General features: G+C 35.7%; 1 protein-coding gene across 1 annotated transcript; it reads right to left on the reverse strand.

Annotated features, from left to right (window-relative positions):
• Nucleotides 1-15590: 15590 nt before the first annotated feature.
• Nucleotides 15591-20927, reverse strand: pex11b (peroxisomal biogenesis factor 11 beta). The gene is made up of 4 exons (XM_051871800.1): nucleotides 20638-20927; nucleotides 18787-18902; nucleotides 18127-18328; nucleotides 15591-17120 (listed from the first exon to the last, which is right to left on the reverse strand). The coding sequence occupies exons 1-4, from the start codon at nucleotides 20694-20696 to the stop codon at nucleotides 16694-16696; spliced, it is 804 nt and encodes a 267-aa protein (XP_051727760.1). The 5' UTR covers nucleotides 20697-20927; the 3' UTR covers nucleotides 15591-16693.
• Nucleotides 20928-21004: the final 77 nt, after the last annotated feature.

Below are 21004 nucleotides of genomic sequence, written 5' to 3' on the forward strand. Positions count from 1 at the left end.
CTGTCCCATATTTAGCTTATTCATTGGTGCCCCCTTATAAGTTGAACCAAATAGTGTCATTTTCTTCCCAATAACACCTAAAGATGGCATTTGTTGTCTATGTTGTAGATAAGCTCCAGCTGACTGTTTAAGTGTTTTGGAAAGGAGTGACTTTTTTGGCGTCAGTGAGGTCATAATGATTTGACATTCCATTCATTCCATGCTCTGCTGCAATTCTGACAAAATTCCTTTATCTTCCCTTTAAAGCAGATTCATAATGGCCAAAACTGTTGCACTTTGCCCCCTGTCAAACTACGCAGGGGATCTGAACATTTCATGTTTAGAGTTTGACTAAGAAATTAACCAACCGAAAACAGACTCTCAGTCAAGGTTTAACTCAACAGCCCTCTAACAAGGAATAAAACTGTTAAAACTACAGATACATACACATTATTAACCTGCACAATGAAATCAAAGTCCACAAACCAAACCTCAACTACACTTCCTTGCTGAGAAACAAACAAATCATGAGAGTATGACAAACATTAACTGCGACAAATTCAAGAGGCTCTCTTGTGAAAAAGAAGTGTGCTTAATTGTACTGAATGTGCACTTGTAGTGTACTTCAAATCTTAAAAGTATATTTAAAAAACTACTGGCAGATAATTTAATATTAATGGAATAAAAGGCAACTTAAGTGTACTTGAGGAGAGTACAGTTTCATGACTATTTTTTTCTTTTAAAAAGTGCACTTTGTAATAATGTCAACAATTAAAGTTTTACTTTAAAGAACATTTTATATCACAAATACAGTCAGTACAATTGGCAGTGCACTTTAACCATATTTCATGTACTTAAAGCTGCAATCCGTAAGTTTTGCCTCTTTGTCGCCATCTCTGTTTGAAACCTGCAATTGCAGTTATTTACAGAATTATCATCCTTATGTGGGTTGTGCATTGGCACGGCTCCTCAGCGCGGATGAATCTAATGTTTTGAGGAGAATGTGTCAGAATCACAGATTGTAGTCTTGGAAGTGTGACCAAAATAAGAATTTTCACCGTAAAATGTCGTCTGAACAAGTAAGTAACAAATCTGCCACCTTTGTTCTGACCAACCGAGGAAAAAAAGCATTACAATAAATCGAGCTACCAATGGTGATTAAATCTAATGATCGCTTAGCTCATATCACATCAAACCCTGCTAAATATTATTATTGTCATACGTTGTTCTCAAATTGTTAATGTTAACAACAACAGCATTGCATGACTATGTATATTTAGTGTGTATTAGCTTTACCTGTAGATTTCACTTTCCGTACAGTCTAATCTGTAATGTTAATTTGTCATACCATACAATCCGCCATCAATATGATAAGTTTAATTGTTCCAGCTGCTGTGAGAAAAGGCTATAAATGATACATCACCTGCAGCATCCTCACATGCCATATAGCCTACTAGCTGGGACTCCTTCTTTATGTAAACAGACGTGACATAATGACGCCAAGACGAACAGCGACATGCTTGAATTTCCCATGGAAACCCACCAGTAGCACTCAAAATAGAAAACATTTTTACAAGCTTATCGCTGTGAATCGGGCTAAGGTAAGGAGTTAGTTTTGAACACTGGCTGGTTATGTACTTGCTCAAAAATTGATTTTGGATCATTTTTAATCAAAAAAATTTACAGACTGCAGCTTTAAGTCCTAAAGTTAAGCTAATTGTAATTAATATACATTTAAACTATAATAAATTTTCATTTAATTGCAATTGACATGGCATTAGGTGTCTGAAACTGATACGTTCAGTTCACACTTAAGTATATTTTCACAAGGGCTCCCATTCAATAAAAAAATCAGCTGGTATCTCATTATCAAAACTGGTTCTCAAAGTCTAAATGGACATCAAATGGAAATATTTTCCTTAATTGTCATGTTCTTTTTGGGGCATTAGAGACTACAGGGTCATATAAAAAAATAGCAGAAAAATACACTTATATCTGGGATTGAAACATTATTTTATTTTTCTTAACATAGTTTTTAGTATTAAGTCTATTACGTTTCCTGAGCTATTAAAGAGCATTCTCCTCTAGGCTGTGACCTCCACAGTGTCCGCTGAAACCGAGATGTAATTTTATTGCAGATAAAAACACACCCGAGGCCTATAGTAAGTGTACACACACTGAGGCACTGTAGGCAGGTGTCGTGTGTGCTGAGATGGTATTTGAGACGGGCATTCCTGGCATTCCAGCGGGCACCTTGTCCCCCTCCGATGCAGAATTCCATTCATTTTAGCCCAAATGCTGTACAGGGTGAGGCAGCACAGCACAGAGCTGGCTTCTCACCAGCCCGTGCACCTGTTCAACATGACAACTCACTCCTCGGTGCACCTGTGCTGCTGATCGCTGCCGCTGATTGCTAAATTAAACTCACGTGCGAGATGTCCTCCTGCTGTCTGATTTAATTTGATAGAGAGTGACCTGTAACAGCTCAGTCTGTAGTAACTCACAAGCAGTAGTCCAATATCAGCCCCGTGGAGAGGTTGACAAGTGAAGCTAAACGTTCATCTGCTTCACTGATTCAACATATTAATAGAACACTGAGGCAGCGTAATGTCCAGCATGTTGTAGGCCTGCTTGTACATGGCAGAACCACAAGTAAATTGTCTTTGAATGGAGCCTACCCTTGTGAAAAAGAAGAATCTAATGTTTTTAGACACCTACTGTAACTGCATGTTATTTATTAAATGAAAACATGTAGTTTAAATGTATATTACTATATATGCAATCAACTTGAAAGGGTTAGTTTACCCAAAAATGACATTTCTGTCATTTATTACTCACCCTTATGTCGTTCCAAACCTGTAAGACCTTCATTCATCTTCAAAACACAAATTAAGATATTTTAATTAAATCTGGGAGGTTTCTGAACCACACATAGGCAGCAACATCATTGCACCTTTCAAGGCTCAGAAAGATAGTAAATGTGTGGCTCTCGGATTTCATCATAAATATCTTCAGTTCTGTTCCGAAGACTAACAAAGGTCTTACGGGTTTGGAACGACATGAGGGTTAGTACTTAAGCTGCGTTTCCACCGAAATTACCCGCAAAAATTTGCCTCAGGAACTTTTTTCCCCCCAGACCTATTGCTAGCTGCGTTTCCATAGCTGTCTAAAGATTGGTCGGGTACGGAGCCCCGGACATGACATGCAGGAAAAAAAATAGTAGGCTAAATCATGCGCACGATTTACTAATTCGTTCCCTCGATTTACTAAAACGGCCGCACGATTTGCTATTTCGTTCCCTCGATTAATAAATCATGCGCATGATTTATAAATCGAGGGAACGAAATAGTAAATCGTGGGGACGTTTTAGTAAATCGTGTGCAAGATTTAGTAAATCGAGGGAACGAATTAGTAAATCGTGCGCACGATTTAGTAAATCGAGGGAAAGAAATGGTAAATCGTTTGCACGATTTAATTTTTTTTCTTGCATGTCATGTGCAGGGCTCCGTAGTCGGGTGATGTAAGACTGCGCGCGACTTTCCAGTTCCCGCTGGATTTCATCCTCTGCATATAAGCTTAATAAAGCCTGAACCTCATCGGCAGTCCATCAGTAGTATTTTTAAACTCCATTATTGATTCTAATAGCAAACAACTCTTACTGCACGCACGGCAACAGACTTTAAAAAACGATGGTTGAAATAAAATGCTGCGTAGAGTCAACTAATCAAAATGCTGCGTGAACTCAACCAATCAGCGTGTTCAGCGCCCAAGTCCCACCCCCGAAAGTTCCAGAACTTTGAAAAAGTACTACCAAGAGAGCAGGTACTCTCTGAGGGGGAATTTTTTATCCAGAACTTCATTTAGACCCTGGTTCCTGCGGTCGAAACACGCCGAGTACCACCCCAAAGTCCCTAGTTCCTGGGGAAAGTTCCAGATTGCCACTATTAATTTTCTCAGCACGTCTTACACATGCACTACGTTCAGTGCCTGGCAACATCAGAGCATTTTCCTCAGTCTGAAGAGCTATTTGGCTCCTGCCTCCATAGAGAGAGAAGTGTCATGTACAAAATGTGCTTGTTTTGTTCACCTAAAATCATTCAGAAAGTTTCTCAGTTGAACTCTCAGAGAAACATCAGATGTGATTCCAGCCACTTTGTGTTCCTCATCCATCTGAAATAAAACAATTTTATGTGCAGATATCTTATGTGATTTTTTTTTCTTTGACCTTTACTCATTACCTTTATTTTTTCTATTATTAATTAAACATCTTTCCGTGAAAAAAAATTAGTTATATTTACATAACTCATGCAAAGTCACTTTCAATACCAATATATTTCCACTGAAAAAAAACAAATAAATAAAATAAAGTGGTAGTTGCAAATCTCTGTCCTTTTGTTCAATACCTTTCAATACATTTTTCTTAAATTTGAGCCCTCTAATCCATCATCCTGATTAGCGGTAGAGTTTCATTTAGTGATTATCAAGCCCCTTGTGATTGTTTACCTTGCCTTCATTCTCTGGTGAACTAAAACTGACATGGCTAAGACTACAGGGTGTTGAGTCTACAGAATGAAAGCTTCTAAAGTAGGGCTTGAACATGGGACTAATGTCAACCAGTTTATGCTAAATCTTGGCTGTTTCCATATGATCCCAGACCCTTCTGACTTGACTCAAATGAGGGGTAACATAAAGTGTTGACGTGGCCCCTCACGTGCTGCTATAAAAAAAAAAAAAAAAAAGTTTATGGCAGGAATTAGTAGGCATAAGTAAATATTAAAGTAGGAACCAGATTAAAGACATTCCTGCTGCTGTAAAACCCAGCAAAAGTTAAAGAGGTAAAGAACGGGATAAAGCAGTAGTTTTTGTAATCCTCTTAGATGGTTAAGTGTTTCAGATATTAAACCGAATTAATAACTCTGCCTGCTGAGGAGAGAAACGTGACTCTGATCTAAACATTTTATCGAGAATTATTGGGACTGTTGCAAAGCTGCCCATAGGAAAAATAAATTAGAAAAGCAAAAGGCTTCAGCAAAAGCCATAATTTGTTCTCCATATCATGGAAGCCTATTTCCGCCATATAAGGGAAAAAAATCATGTTTTAGTGAATTATTATTATTATGAAATAAAAAGTCAAAATTATGAGTTCAAATGTTTAAATTATGACATATTAAATCAAGATTGAGATAAGTTAAAATTAAGACAAAAAGTCAAAATTATGAGATAAAAGTAATAATTATCAGATAAAAATACAAAATTATGAGATAAAAGTCATAATTATGAGATAAAATACTCAAAATTATGACATACTGTCATAATTATGAGATAAAACTCATGACATAAAAAGAGAAATGAGAAAATGATTATGAATTATGAGAAAAGTCTATTATGAGATAAAAAAAAAATCTAAATTGACCGTTCGCAAAGGCCCGCCCCCTTTAGTTACTGTTGCTATGACAAGCCATACCGATCTTTCGCCACTTTTCGCTTTTGATATGAAACAAAGTCTCAAATTTCAAATTTTGGAATTTTTAAAGAAACTTAAACAATAACTATCATTTTGTGGCTCTTTAATGTGTCGTGGCAGATCACTGTAGTGCCTCAGTTCAAGCGGCTCGTGAACCGATCATCTCTTCCTACTAGTTCATTTATAGCAACAAATAAACATGAATGAACATCATAAGGAATGTTGTTTCAATCGCGGAAAGACGTCAGTACACACCATTTTTCAAGTTCAAGTCCATCTACTTTAATCTGCTAATCTGCTAACTCCCCTGACTGCTTTGTCGGACAAAATGGCGGATTCAGCGTTATGATTGGTTAGATCGCCTGTCAATCAAACTACTGGTGAAGGGTCATTTATGAAAAAAGGTCAAAATTATGAGATAAAAAGCCATAATTATGAGATAAAATTATGAAATTATGACTTTAAAAGTCATAGTGAGATACAAAAATCTAAATTATGATATACTACATCATCGTAATTATGAAATTAAAAGTCAAAATTATGAGATAAAAGGTTAAAATTATGACATAAAAAGTTATAATTATAAAAAAAAAAAAACACACACACACATTTTGTCAATTATGGCTTTTTATTTCATAATTAACTTATTGTTAACTTAGTATGTCATATTTTTTTTATCTAATAATTATGACCTTAGTCATAATATAGACTTTTTGTCATCATTATGACTTAGTATCTCATAATTTCAACTTTTTATATCAAAATCATAAGATAACAAAAATTAAATTAAATTAAATTAAATTAAAACTTGAAAATTCAAGCAGTCATAAAAATGAATGTTGCTATTTCTTGAAAACAGTACCTGGATTTTAATACATTTCAGCATTTTTCAGAAAATAATGTTCCATTTAAAAACAAATGAGAATTTAATGTACACTAAATCATTTCTGCTCCAACATTCTAATGTTATGTGTTTAATGCATACAAATCTTTCTAAAGATAGGGCATAACCTCCACATTAACACCAGCTTTTTGATGTCATTTCACAAACATTTCAATTGGGATTTCAAAATAAGAATTCTAATCACCTTAGTCTCGGCACATGACCATATTATACAGTATATCCCACTGTCCAATCTCTCTCTCTCTAGAAACAGATAGAAAAACAGCTCTTAGAGTACAAAACCACCCAAATAAACTTTCCAGGATAATCTGGCATTGTATTGACATAGAAATGTGGTCTGGTACATCAGCTGGGGTTGGCTGGATCATGGGAAAGGAACAGTTTGTGTGTGAGGTCACCCTTTGGTGTGATCAGAGACCAGGTTTATGCTAGCTCTTAAAATATACACGGGTCTAGGTTTGAGTAAATGATGCTGGGTCTGGAACAGTGGAAAAAGGCACCTCATTCCCAGGAAAGAGAAATGCTTCCTTACTAAATATAATGGAGATGTGCGTGATGTTTGTGTACTATGAATGAAGTACGTGCACGCTGCCACTGTGCTGCCAGCGGAAATGAGAAAGAATGTTGAACAAAGATGTTTTGAAAAATGTCTTAGTGTTTTTTGTCCATGCATGGGCAAAACCAATTGAAACATTCTTCTTTTTTGCTCCGCAGAAGAAAAAAATGAAGGTTTGCATGAGGATGTGTAAAAGATGACAGAACTTTCATTTTTGGATGAACTGTCCCTTTAAGACAGAGTTTGAATGACCACCATAGCTGGACCACCCTCAGCTGAGCAGTCCTGTATAATGTAATCACTGATACTCATTAGAGCCACCAGCCTCCTGACCTGCATCTCTTGGCTGCTTTTCATAGTTTTCATTACTGCTCCCAGGTGTCCAGTGGCTGCCGTCCTTGTTTTCTATGAGCTGAGCTCTGGAAAACGAGACAATAATGGCTTTTTCTGTGTCCCTGTGTAACATGGAGAACAGCAGACAACAGCACAATCTCAGATTGCATGAGATCTTTGATTTGTGCAATACCGCGTGTGTGTGTGTGTGTGTGTGTGTGTGTGTCCAGACTTCTTTGCTGTTGGTCCTTTTAGGGCATTCTGCCCAGCAATGCCAAAGTATCTGTGCATTCAGGGGTGGTGAGGCTGAACCGTGTCGAGCTGAGTTAAGCAGACAAGAAAAAAACGGCTATGAAACAAGGGATAAGGAACAGAAAATGAGAGTCCACTGCCTTATGCAGCTTTACATCAATTCAATAAATGGACAAATAAAACTAAAATCATCAAATCTCATGGTTTTTACAGGACTGTCTTTTTAAAATCATTTCATTTTTTGTCCCTAAGCTTCGTTGATATTGTTAGTCAATGTTTTTTTAACAACAACAATAATAATTTTGTTTTTCATGACGATTTTCCACCCACTCTTTGACCCTGAGGTTAAAATGAGCCATTTTTTGCTGCTGTGCCTTCATACTTTTGTGTAAACACTCTCTACACATGTGAAATGAATAACAACTCTTACTCATGAGTTGCAGGTTTGTTCTCCCTTTGAAAACCTTTGAGAAAAAGAAGTGCACTTAATTGTACTGAATGTGCACTCGTAGTGCCCTCCAAATCTTCAAATTATATTTTATTAAACTGTACTTACAGGTAATATTAATGAAATTAAAGGCCATTTAAGTGTACTTCATGATACACTTTCATGACTTTGTTTCTTAACACACTTATGTACACTTTTAAAAAGTGCACTTTGTAATAATGTAATTTCAATAGAAGCAATAATGAAATTACAAATAAAGATGTACTTAAGTCCAGCTTAAAGCTGCAGTCCGTAAGTTTTGTCTCTTTGTCGCCATCTCTGTTTGAAACCTGCAATTGCAGTTATTTGCGGAATTATCATCTTTACGTGGGTTGTGCGTCGGCACGACTCCTCAGCGCGGATGAATCTAATGTTTGCTGTCAGTCACCACATTGATGTGGATACTGTACTTCGGAATCCGATTCTACATCTTGGAAGTATGACCAAAATAAGAATCTTCACCAGATAATGTCATCTGAACAAGTAACAAGTCTGCCACTTTTGTTCTGATCAACTGAGAAAAAAAAGCATTACAATAAATCACGCTACCAATGGTGATTAAATGTAATGATTGCTTAGCTCATATCACATCAAACCCTGCAAATTACTATTGTTATACTTTATTCTCAAATTGTTAATGTTAACATCATCAGCATTGCATGACTATGTGTATTTAGTGTGTATTAGCATTACCTTTAGATTTCAATTTTTGTACAGTCTAATCTCTAACGTTAATTTGTCATACCATACAACCCGACATCATAAAAATAAGTTTAATTATTCCAGCTGCTGTGAGAAAAGGCTACAAATGATCCACCACCAGCATTAGGGTTTACAGTGCAGTAAACCCTAATGCTCAAAATACTTAACTGTTTTGAGTAGGACAAACTCAAATTTAACAAATTAGTTCAGTTAAATTAACTGTAATGAGTATTTAGAACTTTCTATTTCTTTTGAGTTCACAGAACTGATATATTTTAAGTAAACTGAACTGTTTTATTGTTTTGAGTTGTATGAACTCAAAACTAACTTTAGTTTAATTTAGACTAACTTAAGTTTAATTGAAACTGGGCTGGGATTTCTATTTCCCAGCATGCTTTGCCCATGGCGCTCGAAAGGGAGAGTAAATGCTAACATTAAGTGTTACATAATGTTTTTTGTGCAAAATTAATGGATAAGGGAGATTTAGTAGTGATTAATGTTTTATTATACTAATTTAGAAGAGTTTCTGTTAATGTGGGTTTTTGGAGAGTTACCATCATGGTGACAAGTAGCGCATGTGGCTTGGTTTGAGAGCAGGTAAGTTACATGTTTTAAGTTGCTGTACTCAGTCAGTAAGTGTTATACCATGCTATTGTTAACATGTTAGCAAATTAGCAAGTTGGCATTTTCTGAATTTTCTTATTAGGGTTTACAGTGAAGTAAATAACTCATTTGATTTGGTAGACCTTAAAATAAAAAAGTTAATTAACTAAATATTTTATGTTAATTGCTATCAAAGTGTATGAGTTAGCTAACTCAGTACTTCAAGTTAAGAGCAATTATCATGCGTGAGTACTACAAACTCAAAACTTGATTGTTCTGCTTACTTAAAATTGGGAACATCATAACTCAAAAAATTTGATGTAACTGATTACCTCAAATTTTTTGAGTTAACCCAACTTATTCGGGTTTACAGTGTGCAGCATCCTCACATGCTATAGCTTACTAGCTGGCACTCCTTTACATGACGCAATGACGCAAAAACAAACGGCGGCATGCTCGAATTTCCCAGGGAAACCTACCAGTACCACTCAAATTAGAAAACATTATTACAAGCTTACCGTTGTGAATCGGGCTAAGGTAATGAGATAGTTTTGAACACTGGCTGGTTATGTTCTTGCTCAAAAATTGATTTTTTGGACCATTTTTAACCAAAAAAATTACGGACTGCAGCTTTAAGTGAGTCAAAAAGACACTCTAAAGTTCTTTAATTGCATTAAATACAAATTAAAATGATAATAAATTTTTAATAAAACTGCAATTAACATGCAAATAAGTGTCGGAAACATTAAATTCAGTTTGCACTTTCTTTACATATTCTTTACATACTCTAAGTACTTGAAAGTGTATTTCTTTTTCACACAGGTTATTCTGTTTTATAGCCTCAGAATTAAGGAAAGCTTTATTTTTCATTATCTGTCCTCTTTAATTTTATGTTTGGCAACAAAGAAGACCCACAGCAGATGAGAATGATGAAATGGTGGGGAAAAACAGGGAGAAATGATGGGGAAAGGGATTGGGAAATGTACAATATATGCTAGGCCACATCCTCGGTATTTGAGATTTCAGTTGTCTTTGCTCTAATGTGAACATCTCTAAATACTATATTGCACTGCATGTGTATTTTCCTAGTATGATCCAGAGAGTTATGAGGTTTAAGGTTAAAAAATGTGTACATGTAAAATTAATATGAACAGTAGCACTAAGCTGATATTTTGTTAAATCAACAGTCATTAATCAACAAAACAAAGTTGCAGCTCAGTGGCACCATTGGTAACAACAGAGTGTCACTGGCAATCCGTCTGTTATCTCCACATCTCTCCTCTTCTGCTTTATCTCTGAGTCTCTGTTCGACAGCGCTGAGCCTCAGACCTCACGTAGGCAAAGCCAGGCTTTCATATCGTGCAGTAGATCATTCTTCACCCTACACAGACCTCAAAGAAGGCTATGTTGTTTATCAAGATTAGTGACAAAGGCCAGCTGGATGTACACAACACTGGAGCATCCATTGAAAAATAAAGTCTTTATTAAAATCTGCAGTGAAGCACATGGAAAATAAGGTATTTATATTTTGTATTCTGGTCTGACTTTCATACCAAGCTACTATGTATAAACTCTTCAAAAATACAAATTAATAACAATTATTTTAATTAAATTAATTAAATCCATTAAAATAAACAATGAAATAAAATGAATATTAATTTATATTAAAATTAATTGAAATAAAACAATAAAAAAAACTATTTAAATTTTCATGTGTTTTGGTGTAAACTTGAACACTTTCTTGAATATGTTTTTCATTTCATTGCATCACTTTGTCGTTTTATTTAATTATTTTGCTTTGTCGATTTCCATGACTGTTTATGCCCCATACTCTGCCCTATGAAGTGCAGGCACTGCGTCCAGCCATACACAGACTCTCCCAGAGGATTCTGGGACACGCTGCATTGGAAAAGAAGGCTTGGCGGGCGGCACGTAGCTGCAGTATTTTTACTCCCCCGTGACAGAAGGACAAGCAGGGTTGGGCATATTTGGTCTTCACTCCCCTTCTCCAGTCCCAGAGGGATTTCTACTGGCCAGGCCTACACATTGACCTGAGGCCATTTCGTACGTCTGATATACCAAACTGCTGCCCTCGTAAACCCACAGCCCACAACAGCACTGTTAGTATTTGAATGTTTTAGCAGCAGTTTATTTTACCATGTGGGAAATGAAGAAATTAAAATATTCAGCATAGTGACTCAGTACAGGAAATGAAGTGAGACACTTGTTATGGTGATAAAAGCAGTGGTTTACACCATTAGCCGTTGAATCCATTCAAATAGGAAACAACTTGAGAAGTTCATCTCGTTTCAGTCTAAACATGTCACCCTGCATGTTATGTAATTCAAATGTGACCCCAAAAATTTCTTTGGAACATGTAGCATGTTTTGTTTGCAGATGCAACTTGGTTTGATATTTTACCTACACTTTTCAAAGTTATAATAAAACAAAGACTACTGGAGTATATTTTACAAGAAAATACTATATTAGTCTTTCTACTGAAAATCATCTAATTTAATGTGTTTAAATACTTGCCTTTTCTTTGTAATTCTTTGTGAAATTTTCTAGTGATTTTTGAGTGTAAATTGTTTCAAAGTAAATCCTACACCAGTTTTTCTCATGCAGTGAAATACATACTGCACATTTAAAGTGTGTAAATACTGTACTTGTAATCTCTGTGGAATCTGGTTACGATTCTGAACTATGTTCCGCAAAAAATACAGTACCTTCATGCGCACAGATGCCCTTTCTCGATGCCCTTTATCTGGCCAAAATGTGCTGCTATGGAAATGAAGCTGGCAACTGATGCTGCTGCTTTATATAAAAAGACAGACTAGAAAGGAGAGGAGAGGAAGAAAAAGAAAAAATGGAAAAACCCCTGACAAACATGTATGTTTACTGTGACAGTTACTTATTGCCACTTTTGAACAATGTAATGTGTCCTTGCTGAATAGAAGCATTAATTTCTACTGAAACTACCCAAACTTTTGAACGATAGTGTACCTTGTAATCTTAAGTATATAATGAATGACTTATATAATGGAATATAATGTATATAAACAAGATATGCCCTATGCACAAACTATATTATATAAACCATAAACATGACATGTTGACATTTCCAGGATGGTGATACTGTTGATGTATCTAGATCAGCTGAATGTCCCCTTTGTCATACCGAGTTTTGCACAATGCCATCCTGATAATGCCACAGCGCTCTGTTTATCTTCTGCATTGAGATGACAGAATGTCAAGCACGACCTGTGCCCTCCCCTCTCCCCCCGTATCCCACTCACCCCTGCAGCACGTATCCGGTTCATAAAGCACAGGACATGAGGGCTGATCTTAATCACCTCACACATCTGATAGGATTGTGTGCATAATAAAGACACATGATCCGTACACTGAAACACTTTCTGTATGAATCAGCTCTTGACAAAAGATAAACCACAGACCTCAGGGCCGATTATTGTTCAGGAGGGATAGATAATATGACCTTATAGCACAATATACAGTGTGATGTGGGGAAATCCAGTCAAAGAAGTGTATCGTAAAATGATCTTTGGTAGGGAATACTCATGGGAAGGACAGTGACTCTGAAATTCTTTCCAGAAAAAGTTGTAGTTATTGTGTTTCTCATTTTTTCAGTGATTTTGCTTGTTAACAGCAGGTGTTCATCAATACTGCTCAATCATCACTTAATTAATCTCTTAATTATCTCATTAACTTTAACTCTGCTTCAGCGTTAATTTTAACACTATAAAGAGTGGGACCTCTGAGCAGAGTAGATTTAACTAATAGATAGTGACACGTGAAGGCCAAGTATGGTAACCCATACTCGAAATTTGTCCTCTGCATTTAACCCAAACCAGCAAGGTCATTTCCTGCAGGTGCTGGAATCTAACCAGCAACCTTTGGGTTACCAGTCGGACTCACTAACCATTAGGCTACGACTCCCCCAGATAGATAGACAGAAAAATTCCTATCTGATTAAATAAGTTAGAGCTGAGCATGACTAGAATATATATATAGCTCTAACTTATTTGATTTCCATAACTTTTTTATTTAAACTTAGAATCTTAACATTAGACTTAGTTATTTCCATGACTTATCCATGATTTTAGTCATTTATGATTTGTAAAATGTGTATGTATGTATTGAAGTAAGTAAATGAATAAATATTATTTTATAGACTTAGCACTGATAAAGTACAATTTCTAAGCAATAGTATAATTTAGAGCCGAGCATAAGTAGGAAAAAAATGATTTCCATAACTTGTAAACTTTTCCATGAAATTTTCATGATGTGTCCATGAATTTAGTCCTTTATGATAACTGGAGAAGGATTTGTAAAATGTGTATGTAAACAATCGAACAAACAAAAACAATAAAACAAAACAAAACATAAAATAATATCAGAGAATGAATGTCCTCCATTTTATAGATATTGCACTGATAAAGAGCAATTGATTGAATAATTCAGAACTGAGCATAACTAGAAAAAATTTTGAATTGATATTAATTTCCTGGATCTTTTAGGATCTTAAAATTAATTTTCAGAATTGCAGCTTTGTAGCCTTAAGTCCATGCTATTGTATTTCTAATCACTGTCAAACACATCTTTTTAATGACCATTTGCAAGAGACAGTATTTATTTTATTTTTTATTTTTTTGATAGACCACCTTGTTTGGCAATAATGTGATTGGTTTTAGAGGTCAAACTTGAGCTTGTTCAGAAGGTGTTCAGAGACAATCAGTTGTCTATTAACACTATAGGCTCTTGGCACAGATTCATGAAAAGACATGCACTGTTGGCATAAGCCAAACATACTCATCCTCTCTCTATCAAAAGTGGTGTGGGTCCTGGTTTAATGTTACTGTCTGGGGCACTGTGTGTGTCCAGATCTTTGTTGGTGGGGTGCAAATGTCTGACTCAGACCTGTACCTCACTGGATGTCTTTTTGCTGATCTTAATCACATTCAGTGTCTCCATGACTACCACATTTTGGGAGCCTAACAAGATAAAAGTTTATTTGGTCCCACTTTATGTTAGGTGTCTTTAACTTATGTACTTGAATAAAAAAATTAAAAAAAAAATTGTTTGGTAAAATGTACTTGCATACATGTTGTATTGCAAAACACTTTTGCCACTTTTGAGGTGAAAGGCCTCAGAAGAGGTTAGTGACAGGTTTGTAGTGACAATAAGTTCACTGTATCATATGATTAATTTAAATGTTAATATATAGTCAAGACACTTAAAATAAAGAGGGTCCGTTTATGTACCAGTAAAAAGAGGAAAAGAAAAAAAACTATAAAATGTATAGTCTGATCAGAAAGGATGTAGAATGAGAAATAAACAGAAGCCTTAAGAGCGAGAGAGAGAGAGTCAAGAAAGCATCAGAAAGCTGCCTGTGGGTGACTGTGGGTGGATTTGATGACCACTCTTACCCCCTTCCCATTCTGGTCATCATTTATGTCATAAGCTTCCTACTGAAAACACTCAAAATCAATACAAAAACTAACAGACATGTGTATCTAGCATCTCATATAACTGCTCCACCAACGCCCTCTCTTGAGAATCTACATGCTGTCCAGTACAGCAAACATGTAGGCTACTGGATAATTAAAAGTGATTTTGATCCTGATAGAGAGAACGAGGGGGCTGGGGGGTAATGCAAACAAATGCAGCCATGTGGGAGTGACACAGAGCATCTGAATCAGTGTGATGTAGCTAATGAGAGAGTAGGAGGAAAGGACAGACCCCCACCGCCGCTCTTTCACAGCAGGAGGGAATGTACTTTCAGTCTGTGCCATTAAACACATAGCCTACATTACAAACTACTATAAGGACAATGCATAAGCATGTGATCAACATTAAACACTTGTAGCAGTTTTCATAAAGTCTACATTTTCGCACTTAGCAATGTTCATTTGACATAAAAAAAAAAATAAAATAAAAAAGTATTTGAGTACTTAAACTCTTTGGTTGCCGCTATTTTGTGTATTTATCTTATTTCCTTGACAGAAAGCTGCTGCCTTAATGAAACGATTTCATGTTTCCGGTAGTAAATGTTGAGTTTTGTTTCCCTCTAGTGTTCAGATGCAGTATAGCAAGAAATGGCAACGCTGCACAATGAGTGATTCAACACAAGCACAGATTAATCATTGATGAACTTAAAATGGCAGCCTTGACTCTTGCCAGAAAGTTCAAGGAACTTTGATTCCACTCACCTTTTACTAACGTTGTATAAAATGGTTGAGATCCTAAGGATCTCACAAGGAAAACTAGGAAAAATCAGAGCACAGAAGAATAAAATTCAAGGCATTATTTATTTCAAAAGTTAGATTCACAGCTCCATCATGTCAACATTCAGTAACCCCAGTGATGCATAGCATTAACATTTAGGAAGTTTCAAAATATGGCTAAGTACCATAAAAGTCTATAGGTCACATATACATACATTAAAGATGCAGATTTTAGTCAGTTATGAGATAAATTATGCAATAACCTAAATTATTAGATCATTTCCCAAAACTTTTTTGGTTGATATTTCATTAATCACTGAAAAAAAAGTAAACTCCTAGTTTTGAAATGAGTTTGGTAACAAATTGCAGAGGTTCACAACTGCAGGAAGTGAAACACAAGACACGGCTTTAAACAGAGATATAGATTTAGAAATAATCTATTGGATCAAAAATTGAATTTTTCCGTTTCTGAACTGAAAAGTATCATTGTACAATAGTGTTTGATAAGCACAGTTTATGACACAAAATGTAATTTAGGATGAATCTCATGAAAACTGTGTGTGATTTTTAACCCCAAAATCTAAAGAAAAAAAAAAAAATATATATATATATATATATATATATATATATATGGCTTAAACAGAATGAAACCTAAAGGTCTTACTCAAGGTTTCTTTTGCGCTTTACATTTATAAAATTCATGGTAGGATTTATTGTACTACAGTTAATTTAATTTATGCAGATTTTCATTAATTTTGGGATGAAACATGACATTTCTTTATGTGGTTCAATCTCAAGAGAAATAATTATAATTCTGAGTAAGTATAGTAAGTGTACTATTTGTAGTTCTGTGCTGTTCCGTGCTTTTACTACACTAGAACATCCCATACTGAAAACTACACCACTATACAGTGACAGACTAGGACATTTTCAGACTTACATTACTTTAAACAGACTCGAATAACTGTTAAACAAGGCTTTTTTGCTTGTTTTAATCAGATTAGGCCAGATCTTGTTTTAAGTCTTTCCACACATAGAAGAAACAGTTTTGAATGTGCAATTAAACTGGAATGAAGGGGCAAACATTCTTCTTTCCACTATCTACACAACCTCAAGAGAAGTTCTCTTTAGAAACAAAGCAACAGGATATGTAGCTCTGATATGTCACTCAGGGCTTGAGTTTGAGCCAGGGGTGAACTATAGTGAGAATGGACAGGATAGAGGACGTGAGGCCGCAGGCCCCCACAAAGCCCGACCCCGTGGGGTACAGACCCAGCCGGTCTAGCGGTATGAACACGTCGCACAGGTTCTTCAGAAGGTCCAGGAGCAGCGGAGGGTTGTTGCGCAGCACTGTGATCAAGAGACGGAACTGCTTGTTGAGCTTGGCCGAGAGCATCGGGAGGGGCGGCAGTGGAGACATCGCTGAGGAAGGAGACGGGGTTAAAGGGAACTCTCCGTTCTCTGAGGTCGGCGTAAGAGGGGACGGACTGGAGTTAAAGCTTTTAGCTGAACTGCTGCGGGACTCTCTCTCCATCAGAAGACGGATTTCATACGCGTCTCGCGTTAAATTGAGTATGAGAGCGAACAAATAGTATCTGTTTATAGGAAGTGAGAGAAAGTCAGGTTATTAAATTGTACTTTAATAAAATATATATGCAACCATCTCCATATATTGTTAGTAAAACATTTTAGTACATAAATTGATGGGTGATGCAAAATCATTCACAGAAGTTAATCAAATTTTCACCTGTAAAATCTAATTTAATGTGAGTATGCGTGTGCCTGTGTGTTTATATATATATATTTTATTATTATTATAGTTAAATAAAACTAAAAGCATAAAAACATTTTCATTACTTGAAATAAAATAAACTTTAACCGAAATAAAATAAAATATATATTAAAAAATATATATATTATTTCAGCTAAGTGAGCCAAGGCAACATTTCTCATTTTTTAACTTATCCTGATGTACTAAAACTAAAACTAAAATAACTAAAATAGAAATGAATAAACACACACACACACACACACACACACACATATATATATATATATATATATATATATATATATATATATATATATATAAATGTGTGTATTTGTATATATTATATATATATATACAGTCAAACCAAAATTTATTCAGACACCTTGAACATTTCATTCATTAATACAGTTTATTCACTATAGTTTTAAAAAAAATGGTAATAAAATATGACAAGATCTCAAAGTTAAACTGTGTCAGAAAAAAATAATCTTAATTATGTCAGATAACACTTAAGCAAAACATGGTCAGGTCAAAGTGTCCGAATAATTTTTGGTTCCAAATTTTTATCAATTTTACTGGTAGTCAACTGTGTGAAGAATTTTTGGGTATAATATGTCACAGTTTAATTTATTTTGCTATCCTCACTTACATAAATGAACTATAGTGTCCTGCACCCACTAGTAAAAATATATCAAAAATATCAAAAAAGTCTGATACTGTTATAGTGACTGATTAAATTTTTTTTTTTTTTTACTTTTATTTTATTCACATAATACAAAATTGTTTAAAAAGTTAATTTTGCAAAGAAAACAAATGAAACTAGCACTCACCTAAACGACCTCTGGCTCCATTTATTTTGGTCCAGTTCAGGCAGCAGTCCTGTTTTGCCGGCCCAGAGTACATTATCACAGGCAAAATACATTGCTCTGTTCAAATGGGCCACTGTGATGCAGAGACGCAGCACACAGTCGGACAGATGCACAGTGCGTTTCGCTGCTTCCAGAGCTTCAGCAGAGTTCCCTAACCGCATGACTGAGACAAACACACAGACAGACTGTATCAATCATACAATGAGCCATATTAACATAAATAGATTCTGTGAGTAAAAATAGATTAGCCAAAAGGGGCCACTTTATGGAACCACTTTATTAATATTAATATTAGTAGGCATAATCAGTCTAAATTAACCCTCAGAGACCCAAGCAATGATATTCACTTTTACCATTTACTGCTATGCTGCGTCTCTGAGGGTTAATTATGTAATTATTTATATTTTGCAGCAAATTTGCATTTCTACTTTCTCTTATGAAAATATGTGATTAAGTTGAATTTCTTTAAACTGCAATTCAATAAATTCCACCCCTGCCATTCCAATCCAGCATCCTGTCAATTCAAATTCTCTTATCAAAAGCCACAAGTCAAAAGAGAGCCAGTTGTGCCTAACACCGAATCTTCTGACCATTGCCTTTGGCAGAAGAGCCCAAACGTACATTTTCTGGTCAGGCTCATGTGAGCTTCCAGCTGTTTAATAGTGCTCAGCAGCTCTGCTCTCGCTCCTCCTCTCTGCAGCGTGTAACCCAGCAGTGTGCAGGCATACTGGGCAGCCCTGTTCAGACACAATTAATTATTGAAAATGAGCAAGTACACTGCACTAACATGTATTTGGACAGTTACATCCTTACAAATGTATGAATATTTTAGCATTAGATCAGGGGTTTTCAAACTTTATGATGCCACGGTCCCCTAAATATGATGTTCCCTTTGCAAGGGACCATATTATTAACTATTCATTTACAATTGTGCTCATACGTTTCCATACCCCTTGAAGTATATGCAAGATGCTAATAATACTTAAAAATCATCAAAAAAATTATGTTGTATTATTTGTACCGTCCTGAATAAGCCGTTTTACATAACAGATGTTAAAACATAGTCCAGAATGCCGACTCATAATTGGCTGGCTCCTGCGTCAGAATCACATGCATGTGTCGTGCTGCTCATGTGAACAGCATCGGCCAATACTGAGCCGGCGTTCGGACGAATAACCTGGAAGCGCAGGACGTAAACAGCGTACGAAAATGACAGAAGAGAAAATATCGTTGAATAAAGTATTCTCGTCGCTTCGTAAAATTAAGGTTGAACCAATGCAGTCACGTCGACTTTTTTTAACAATTTCTTTAGTACCTTTCTGAACCTTGAAAGTGGTGGTTAAATTGCTGTCTATGGAGGAGACGGATACCTCTCGGATTTTATCAAAAATATCTTAATTTGTGTTCCGAAGATGAACGAAGGTCTTACGGGCGTGGAACGACATGAGGGTGAGTAATTAATGACAGATTTTTCATTTTTGGGTGAACTAACCCTTTAAACTGAGAACTGTTCTTCAGAAAAATCCTCCAGGTCCCGCACATTCATTGGTTTTCTAGCATCTTTTGCATATTTTGACTATTTCCCAACAGTGACTAGGTATGATTTTGACTTTTCTTATTTTATTTAAAGATTTTTTTTTTTTTTATTAAGGACTACCCTTCAGAATCTACCTAAGATGTTTCCCCAAAGACAAAATAAGTAGGCCTACAATTTACCCCGATCATCCAATTCAAATGTTTACAACCTCCAAGGAGTAAGAGGTATTTAAACTTATGAGCAGAACCAGTTATTAGAAATCTGAATAAACCTGCAATAATATCACATTCTGTAACTTGTTTATTTTGTAATAATTATTTGGTTTTAGGTAACACTTTACTTTACAGTGTGTTTCCTTGTTACATATGTACACACACTTACATGCAAATAACCTTAAACCAAACCCAATAGTAAGTACGTTGTTAATAAATATTACTCAGTACTTACATGTATAATTACACTGTAATGACACGTAAAATAGCTTGGTTTTATTATTATTAACAGTTTTTTTACAATATTTTTCTCTGAACTTTTTCGTGGACCCCAGTTTGAAAACCTCTGCATTAACGTAGATAACATAAAAGTGGAATCTGCGCTCAAATGTTTGGTGATATTTTAGTTCTTTCTTTGTAAACATTGCTTTTATAGTATAATTATAAACATGAAAGTATATAAGGTGGTAATTTTGACATGATACTTAGTTTTATATCCATATACCATATTTACATGGTATTCAGAGGCACTTCAATAAATACCATCACCAAAAGCATGTGAATATCAATGTGCTTTGTTGTTAGTATTACTAATTGTGAGGTAGTTGGGGGAGAAAAAAAACTGTATTATTTCTATAATGACTCCAGCTTTCAGTGCAGCACTTTCATGTGGCGCATGTAGTGGTAGTACTGTAAACATGCATGCAGTGAGTGTTTGTGTACCTGAACACGCGTTCTTTGGCTTGACTCTGCGCGCTGAATCTCACCCACGACTCCATCATACACACACTTGGCCTGTGCGTCCTTCACGCGCGTATCCACTGATATTCACGTCGCCAGATACAGGTTAAACAAGCTGACCGTGAAGACCCTTGATTTATTCAGACAATACGTACTCTTGCGTGTCGTCTGGTACTGGAATTATGTAGCATACTTGCTCTGTTGCACTTGATGTTTTTGTCGCTTTGACAGTTCATCCGTGAACGGCAGCTGAAGAGGGACACGCTGTTCGCGTTTGGATAAACTGAAATCGTACTATGAACTTGTCCTTGAATAACACGGTGAGTCACATTATGACAAATGTGTTTGA

This window comes from Ctenopharyngodon idella, chromosome 19 (genome assembly GCF_019924925.1).
Source record: "Ctenopharyngodon idella isolate HZGC_01 chromosome 19, HZGC01, whole genome shotgun sequence".
NCBI classification, from domain to species: domain Eukaryota; kingdom Metazoa; phylum Chordata; class Actinopteri; order Cypriniformes; family Xenocyprididae; genus Ctenopharyngodon; species Ctenopharyngodon idella.